At 58.9% G+C, this 9,446-nt stretch overlaps 1 protein-coding gene across 1 annotated transcript; it reads right to left on the reverse strand.

The window, feature by feature from the left end:
- Positions 1-1,052: 1,052 nt before the first annotated feature.
- CALB2 (calbindin 2) lies at positions 1,053-7,568 on the reverse strand. The gene is made up of 11 exons (XM_064459213.1): positions 7,414-7,568; positions 4,226-4,302; positions 3,938-4,027; positions 3,768-3,848; positions 2,831-2,887; positions 2,649-2,726; positions 2,445-2,500; positions 2,203-2,242; positions 2,062-2,115; positions 1,764-1,835; positions 1,053-1,488 (listed from the first exon to the last, which is right to left on the reverse strand). Exons 1-11 carry the CDS (start codon positions 7,502-7,504, stop codon positions 1,372-1,374), a joined length of 813 nt encoding a protein of 270 aa, XP_064315283.1. The 5' UTR covers positions 7,505-7,568; the 3' UTR covers positions 1,053-1,371.
- Positions 7,569-9,446: the final 1,878 nt, after the last annotated feature.

Genomic DNA, 9,446 nt, shown 5'->3' on the forward strand with positions numbered 1-9,446 from the left:
TGAAGGGTGGGTGTCAAGAGGATGGGGCTGGACTCTCTTCAGTGGTGCCCAATTACAGGACAAGGGACAATGGGCACAAGTGGGAATGCAGGAAGTTCCAGCTAAACATGAAGAAAAAATCCTTAGCTCTTTGGGTGCCAGAGCAGTGGCACAGGCTGCCCAGGGAGGCTGTGGAGTCTTCTTCCCTGGAGACATTTAAAACCTGCCTGGATGTGTTCCTGAGCCCCTTGCTCTAGGTGTGCCTGCTCAAGCAGGGGGGTTGGATGAGATGATCTCCAGAGGTCCTTTCCAAACCCCACCATTCTGTGATTCTGTATGTATAGGACTGCACTGGGCCATACTGGACCATACAGGAGTGTACTGAACCATACTGGACCATACAGGACTGTACTGGGCTGTAAAGGGCTGCACTGAGCTATACTGGGTCATACAGGACTGGACTGCACTGTACTGGGCTGTACTTGGCCATACAGGACTATACTGCAACATACTGGGCTATAGAGGCCTGAACTGGGCCATGCTGGGCAGTACTCCGCCATGGCCCCCACTCACCCACAGTCCCCACCCACACTTGCACGCCACTCCCAGTGATGCCACTGACACCCATGGGTGGCTCAGCCTGGCAGCCGTCCCCTCGTGCATGGCCACCCCCAGCACCCACCCCACTGCCAGGCCACTGGGTGTGGGGGACACACACTGGGGTTCCTCCTGACCACTGGCAGGAAAGGTGACACCGTGACTCCACCAGCATTGCCACCCTAAGACTGGTGTCCTAAACCAGGAAGGTGGGGAGCACAACCCTTGGGATATCCCTGAGGCTTTGCCAGGGACTGGGAGGGGTAACTGGGAGTTACTGCGAAGTGTACTGCCCTGGAGGTCACGAAGCTGGGGATGTCAGTGTCCCCAGCCTGCTTGCGCTCTGCTCCCAAGGGATTTTTCAAAATCGTCACCACATTTCTACAGGGGCTTCCCAAAAAGCTCCGGCACAGCTGTGTCCCCAGTGGGGGTCCCAGCCCAGCCCACTGGGGGACGGGGAAAGAGGGGATCCGCTCTAGCAGTACTTGAATTTATTTGTAAACTGTTCTTTGGTAAATGATAAAAAGGAACAAAAATGACACACACATCCCCCCCCGCCAAAAAAAATAAACTAACCAGACAAATAGGGTTTTTTAAAAAAAAAAGAGTTCCCCCCCCCGCAACGTGGGATTTTAACAACCTACAGAAAACCCAAGAGCTGATGGGGAGCAAGGTGGGGGGTGGGCAGGGAGCTGGAGGCTCTGTGCCCACCACCTCCTCACCAGTGTGGTTGGTGCTCCCCCCTTGTGCTCATTTTTGGGTGGGAGGAGGAGGAGCACGGGGTTCGGGGGGGTCCTACATGGGGGGCTCGTTGCAAAGCACTATCTCCAGTTCCTTGCGGTAGAGTTTGCCCCCATCAGAGAGGTTCATGATGCTCTTCCTGTAGTTGGTGAGCTGCTGGATGTTCATCTCCTGCAAGGAATGGGTGGTGGGGAGGCGGTGGGGCTAGGTACCCTGTTTTTCCCTGGTGGGGCACCCCCAGACTGGGACACCCCCCTCCCCACACTCCAGTGCAGCCTCCCACGGGGACACAGGGTTGGCATCTGGACCAGCGCCTCTCCTGGTCCCTGGGGAGCTGGGACACAGCAGGTGGAAGATGCTGCTGTAGAGGGAAGGAGGCACGCGGGGGGGGGAGGGGCTGGGCGGGGAACCCAGGCTCCGTCCCCCACTTACTATTCCCCACTTACTTTCTTATTCTTCTCGTACAGGTCTTTCAAAAGCGCGTCCAGCTCGTTCTCATCAATGAAGCCACTCCCATCCTGGATAACAAGGGAAGGATTTCAGCAGGGGGAAGGAGACGAGCCCCGCAAGCCCACCCCAGGCATGGGTGCTTGGAGGCCCCCCAGACCCTTATGCAGCACAGCCAGGGGTAAACCCAGCACTCGTACCCCAGATCAGAGTGGGGAATTGACCCAACTGAAAATGCGTAGTTTGGGGGTTGGGGTTTTTTTGCTGAGTTATATTTATTTGCGGCTGTTTCCCTACCTTGTCATAAAAGGTGAAGATGGCATTGAACTCCTCCGAGGACAGCTTCATCCCCTGGGCAGGGGCAAGAGACATCGGGGCGTGAGGGAGGGGATGGAGGCACAAGCAGGGAGTAGGAATGTTTGTATTTATTATTTTTACCTGAAACTTCAGAAGGAAGTTTTCTTGCACAGGCAAAAGTCTGAAAAAGAAGAGCAGGGATGAGCAGGATGCAGCCAGAAAAAGACACTTTTTAAAGCCAAAATGACTTTTGCTTAGAAACATGAGCAAATTAAAGAGGAAAACCGTTTTCCTCGGAAGCTGGAGCAGCCTTTTCCTAGGTGTGAGTGTTTCGGGGTGTCTTTCCCTCTCCACCACTTCCTTCTCACTGCCCATGACCTTACCGGGACATCTCCGAGAGGCCCAGCTTCCCATCGCCGTTCATGTCAAACATCCGCAGCTGCCGGAACACAAGCAGCACTCAGTCACCCACCAGCTCCTCCTCCCCTCCCTCCCACCCACTGTGGGGTGGTGAGACTCCAGGGAGGGGACTGCCCTGCCATGGGAGAGCGGTGGTCCTCTGGGACCAGCCCGGAGGTCCCACTTACAATGGTCTGCGTGTACTCCTGCAGCTTGGGCTCATCATAGGGCCGGTTCGCCTTCTTCAGCAGGTCGGACAAGAAGCCCTGGAAGGAGAAGGCTTTGCTGGCTGTCTCCATCCCTGGCTGTCCCGGCAGGGATGCCCTGCCAGCAGGGACCCATCCCAGCTTGCCTCACACCCACAGCCCACCTTGAGCTCGTTGGCTTCGATGTAGCCGCTGCGGTCCGTGTCGTACCTCCGCCAAGCCTGTGAAGCAGCCGCCGCAAATGTTAGCATGGGCTTGCACCCCATGTTTCCCCCCACCCGCAGCATCCCCTGCCACCCTAGCAGAGATGGGGTCATCTCACAGCTCCAATCTTGGCTCGTGGTGTCCTCGCGGGTGCCATGTGCTCTCCCTTGGGGCCAGATGCTCTCCAAACCCTCCTTTTGTTCAGCCCCATGCCAAGAGTTCCAGTGCTATTATCCTTGCCCCGGTGTGCAAGGCAAGTTTTAATATTTGATTGCATCCTCTAATTAAACAATAGCCTCTGCTTACCCCTCCTTGTGCAACGGGGCACTTCCCTTTCAGCTATTGCCTCCACCTTGGCTTAATTTTCCAAGCACAAGCTCTCCCCTCCTTGGGATTCTGCACATCCCCCTCCACTCCCAGCCATGTTTCGATCCCCATCAGCAGTTTCTCTCCCATCCTGCAGATGGGTTTCACCCCATGTCTGGGCACAGTGAAGTTTTGGGGTGGCCCAGAGCCACATCCAGCAGCGTTGCCTGCTTCAGCACACCCCTCAGGCACTAAGGACTGACCACCCAGAGGGGGAATTTACAGAAGCAGCTCCAAATCTCCACAGCTCACCTCACCCAGAGACCAGGATGAGGTGCCTTGCTGCCCTGAGAGGTGCTCAAGGAGCGCTGAGGACTGGGAAATCTCATCACACTACTGCTTTCCTCCCAAAACCAGCACGACCCATGCCAGGACGCCCCATCCCACCTCCTGATGCTGAGTTAAAGCCAACAGTTTGGGGGACCCCAGGGGAGTTTGGGCAATGCCAGCTCCTGGCCATTTCTCTGTGGTGGAGCTGGGCACTGGGGACTGAATCCCGCACACAGCCCTGGCACAGCCCACCCCACTCACCTCCATGAACTCCGAGCTGGAGCGCACGTGTTGGCGGAAACACAGCAGGAAATTCTCCTCCGTGGGCAGGATCTGGGCTAGCTGCGGGGCAGACAAGCATCAGGGGGGAACCCGAGCATCACGGGAGGACTGCGAGCATCCCAGGGGTCCACAGGGTCAGCACCACTCACCTCCGCCATCTCAATTTTGCCATCTGCATTTTTGTCATACTTGTGCATGAACTCCTTCATCTTGTCACCCAAATTGTCATTCTTGGAGTCCTGTCAACAAGGAGGGGGGATGGGATCATTTAACCCCTCATCCTATGCCAGTGTCCCTGCCTTCCCTCACTGCTGGGAGCTGGCAAAACTCGAGCTGCCCCAGTCTGATGACATTCCCAAACAGGGCTGATTGGAGCCTGAACCCTCAGGCAGGAAGGAAAGGGGGAAGCGGGGAGCACATCCAGGAGAGGCCCTTACCACACCCGCTCCCTTCCTCGCGCTTTCCAGCTCCTGGAAGAAGTTTTCCAGCTCTTTGCCTTCGATGTAGCCATTTCCTAGGGAAGGAAAAAAATGCAATAAGAGCCCCCAATGTCAGAGGGCAGGAGGCAAGGGAGGGATGCTCCCGGGGGATGCAGTGCTTGTCCCCCTCTGCATGGGGACATGGCTCTGAGGCAACTGCAGCAGCAGAGAATTGCTGGCCAATGCCGAGTGTTATACAAACCTGATGCCGAGTGTTATACAAACCTGGTGATGCCCAAATTTGCAGAAAGCCAGAGCCACCCATGTTGTAGGCTGGGGTGGGGCACAGCCCTGGGCTTGTCCCTTGCACCCACTTGTAGAGTGCAGGGGGCTTTGTCCCCATCCTCTTCGCAGGAGACCTTGTTCCAAAATAAAATCTTGGGGTCTTCTGCATTTTCTGCATCTGCTGCTTTAACCGGATGGTTTAATTAAAACTCTTCTTCCTGAGCACCCCCCAACCAGGACTGTCTCCTCTCAACCCAATGTGGGGCCCAGCAACAGCAAACAGGGAACACAGACAAGGCACTTGGTATAGCATCACCCCCCCAGGTGCAAGATCAGCCCTGGGGATGGGGTCAGCCCCCAGGGCAGGGAGCCCAGCACTAGTCTCTGAGGTGGCCAGAAGCTCAGGAGGGTCCCTGTCCCATATACCCTCTACTCCTTGCTGCCGATATCTGTGCCGAGATGTGGTTCCTTCGGAACCTGGGGAATCCACAGCCCTTCCCTGCCTGCAGGATCCTCAGCAGCAGGATGAGGATGGCTCAGTCAGGATCCAACTGTGCATCCCTGCTTCAGCAGTGGCCCTTGGTGACTTTGAGGGAGTGACTGGTGTGCCCCAAAGTAGTGGGGTCATGCCACAGCCAAGGGGCTGCAGCAAGGACACCAGCTCTGCGGTGCTGCCAGAAACCCTCCCTCCCACTAACATCTGGGTACAGCTGGGGGACACTGCCCTTCCCTCCAAAGTGCCCCCATGGGCATTCCCGCCCCAAAACTCTTCCCTATTTCAGCCTCCTGAGGCTTGGACTGCGGTGCCGTGCTCTGGGCACCTCTGGCATCATCACCTGCAGGCTCCCTGGCAGTATCTTCTCCCCGCTGCAACACAGAGGCTGGGAATAACCCATCCACATCCCGGCTGGAAGCACCTGGGAAAGTCCCAGGGCACCTTCCTTGCTGATGGCTGCATCCTGACGGATGAGCAGCATCCCTTCCAGGAGGGGACAAAGGACTCTGGTGGTGTTGGGGTGCTGATGTGAGCTGCAGAGGGGCTTGCCTTTCCACTGCCCTTCCCAGGGTCTTTGTTTTTGCAGGTGCAGGAAAGCCCCAAGCTTCTTTGGATTCAGTCGGGAAAAAAGTCAGTAAGAGTTTTGAGCGGGAAAAAGAGTAACACCAAGAAAAGCCAGCTCGATAGCTTTTTTCCCCCAAGCAGCAGCTTGGACAAGTCTGATCTGTGTCCGCAGAGCGGCAGTGTGCAGAGCGGCATGGAAAATCCCCTCCAGAGAGCCACGGCCGGTCCATGTTGCTGCACCAACATCCCCAGAGCCTCCCCATGCTGTGGAACCATGGGACAGCCATGGGAGGCAAAGCAAGGACATCAGAGACACTCAAAAGGACATCTCCAAGGCATGAGGAAACAGGTAAAAGCCCCATTGGAGGGGTTTAAGTGCAGGGAAGAGCTTGGGCGAGACAGACTCGTCTGCAGGGGGATGAACCCTGGGTCCCTCCATCACCCTGTGCCCATTGACAGAGGGAAGCAGCTGGGGCTGTTGGAGCTCCCACCCAGTGTAGCCAAACGTTGTCCTTGTCAAAGCCATTGTCTCCCCTGCCACCCAAGTCCCTCCTGTCCTGGGCTTCCGCTGTACCACAGCCCGACAGCCCTGCCCTGCCCAGGGGCCGTGGGCCACGCTGGATCTGTGCCTGCCCCTGTGTTTTGGAAATGATGGCACACATCCAAGGGCACAGTGGGATGTGCTGCACGAAGACAGCTGGACACCCACACCAGGAGCTGCCTGCTCCCACTGGGGTGTGACCATCCCACCTTCACCAGCCCTGTGGCTGCGCCAGTGCCAGCTCCAGCAGTGACAGGGACAGTCATGCCTGCAGCCCCTGGTGCTGCAGGGCTGCAGGAGGGGCCCCGACGGTGCGGCCAGGAGGACACTCAGCACTGGCTGAGCTCCAGCTCCAGCAGCACAGCCAAGACGCTGCATGACACAGTTCCCAGGAGGGTTTTAATACCCAAACCTCCCCACAGGGACAGGAGACCCAGGGAAGGGCAAGAGCTTTCCCTTGGGCTGCTCTTCCCAGCTGGCTGAGCCTCCCTCACCACACCACAGTGCTGAAATAAACTATTTTCCCACCAAAACAATGCTGCTTTTTGCATTTCCTTCCCCTTTTGGGGCTGGGAGCGATGGGGACCAGGGGTAGCATGCCCAGCTGTGACTCCGTGGGGAGGTAACATCCCTGTTGGGGACGCAGCTGCTACCACAGCATCCCTGGAGAGAGGTTTTGCAGGGCAGGGAGGGACTGAGCACTCCAGCCATGGAGGGGCCATTCCTCACCCCACTCTGGGCAAGGGATACCCCCTCTGTCGTCCCTCACCTCCAGGGCAAGGGGGTGGCCCCGGGGCCCAGCTGGTGGCCACATTGCCCCCCACACCTCCAGGCAACCCAGGTGCCTAGGATGGGGCACCGAGGAAGCAGGAGGGATGATAAGGGCAGAGGGTGGGCAAAGGTTTCCTGGGAGGGGCACCCCGGGAAGGGCAGGACCCACCGGCCAGCACCCAGAGGTGACACCAGCCCTGAGCGAACCCCAGCTCTCAGGGCACCCGCAGAGGAGACCCGGGCACCGCCGGGGTTCACATCCCAGGGGCCGGGGGCTGCTGTCGGGGTCCAGTGTTGGGGTTCCTCATCCTTTCTCGACGGGGAGGTCCTGGGGGGCCGATCGTCTCCCCGATCCCAGAGCTCCCCCCGACGGGGTTGCGCTCCGGGGGCTTCCTGTCATCTCGGGGGCTCTCCGTTTACCCCGGGGCGCCGGAGGCTATACTTCCTCCTCTGGGCTCCCCCCGCCCCGCGCTCCCGGGGATGCTCAGCCCGGTGCCCTCCCCGCCGGTTTTGCAGGTGACGGCGGGTCCCCCGCGTCCCGGGACTGACCGTCCGCGTCGAAATGTCGCCAGACGTCGAGGAACTGGGAGGCGGTGAGCTCGGCCAGGTGGAGGTGCGGGGCCTGTTGCGGGCCGGCCATCTCCCGCCGCCGCCGCTGCCGCCGCCGCTGCCGCCGCCGCCGCCCGCCGCCGCCTTTTATAGTAGCCGGGACCGGCGCCGCCCGCCGCCGCCAGGGGGCGCCGCTGCCCCGGGACACCGGCTGGGCGCGGGGGGGTGGGCAGCGGGACACCGGCACCGGGGGAGGCGGGGACATGGGACACCGGCACACCCGGGCACCCGGCACCGGCACGGGACGGGCACCGGGAGACCGGGACGCTCGGACACCGGGACACCGGGACCGGCGGGGGCGGCATCGGGCACCGTGGGTGCAGCCCGCGCCCTGTCACTTGTCCCTCTTTGACAACTATCCCTGCTTTATGTCACCTGCCCTGCCTGACGTCACCTACCCCATCACCTACGCCTGCCCCGTGTCACTTACCCCAGCCCTGTGCCACCTGCCCCTGCCTCATGCCACCTATCCCTGTCCTACGTCACCTGCCCTGACTAATGTCACCTAACCCTGTCCTGACATCTAGCCCTGCCTTGTCACCCTGCCCTGGCCTGCCACCTCCTCCTGCCTGTCAGTCCATCCCTTCTCCAAGTCCCTGCATCCCTTCCTGTGCCACCCAGCCCTTCCCATGTCACCTAGCCCTCATGCATGTCACGGCATCCCTGCCCCGTGTCACCGCACCGATGCGCCTTGTCGCTGCCCTCACCGGGCTCCTGATGGCAGCTCCGTGGCTCATAGTTTGCTGGTCCCGGTGGGAGGAGCAGGACTGAGGCAGCCCTAGTGCCACTACCACCGAGGGACCATGCGATGGCTGCAGCAGGGCTGTCACCTGTGGCTGGGGCGAGGACACAAAACCCAACACTGCCTCCATCTTTCGGAGAAAAAACCCAAGGAATTCTCAGACCAAAGCTTTGCTCTCCCCACTGGAGGGGGTCTCCTTGGAGGGATGGGAATGATGCTCACCCTGAACAGCACCGCTACTCACCCCAGCTCCCCTTGTCACCCACTGGCTTGTTGGGGGATTTTTCTTTTCCCAAGTTTTCCCCAAATGGCAGGGAAATTTCCAGGCCCAAACAAAAAGCCACATGTGGGGTTTGTCACCAGCTCCAGAGCAGCCTGCCCAGGGGAAGCGTTGCCTTGGCTACAGGGGGAAAAAAAAATTCAGATCCAGTGAGAAGGCTTGGCTGATAGAAGTGCTTAATTACAGATGACAAGAAGGCAAGAAAGTTCAGACGTGAGCAGAGCAGGGACATAATCGGCAGCAGGCAGCTATGGGGAGTTATCAGGGTACTGCCCATCCTGCTGGGTGCTGGTGCCTCTTGTTTTTGTCTCTTGGCTGGGAGAAAAGGGGGTGCAAGGTTCTCCCCCCAAATCATAGAGGGAGCAGGTTTAGGTACTGGAGGGGCTCAGTGCCATAGAAATGGCCCCAAGCCTGGCTTATACACCGTGGGAAGCCAGGGAAGGGCAGGACACCGGACTCCAGGCATGGGAAGCAAGATGCTGCACCAGCATCCCATAAGGAGAGCCATGCCGGGACACAGAGCAGCAGGATGACCTTCTCCTCCCTGCTGCACAACGCAGCCTTCAAGCACACATGCAGACACTGAAGGGTGTCCTACACATTTCCTGGGGTCTGGCATGGATCTTCCTTTCTCCATTATCAGAGCACAGCTTTCCTCAGCAGAACCCAGTGCTTTTCTATCCCTCTCCCTCCATAGAAATTTTCCTTGGAGCTGAGAGTGGACACTCACTGCCTCTGCAGGGCTGGGTTTAGGGATGTGTTCCCAGGTGTGCCCAGGCTGGGGGTAGAAGGGGACATCAGTCCCCAGCACTGGTCCATCATCTGCTCTGCAGGGAGCAGAGCCCCAGCCCACAGCAGGAATGGCTCTGGGTCAATAGCCCAGCAGTCATGCTGCCCCAGGACACACGCCTCTCTGTTAAGACCCAAGGTTGCTCCAAGTTAGCACCTGGG

Source organism: Phalacrocorax carbo, chromosome 8 (genome assembly GCF_963921805.1).
Source record: "Phalacrocorax carbo chromosome 8, bPhaCar2.1, whole genome shotgun sequence".
Taxonomy (NCBI): Eukaryota; Metazoa; Chordata; class Aves; order Suliformes; family Phalacrocoracidae; genus Phalacrocorax; species Phalacrocorax carbo.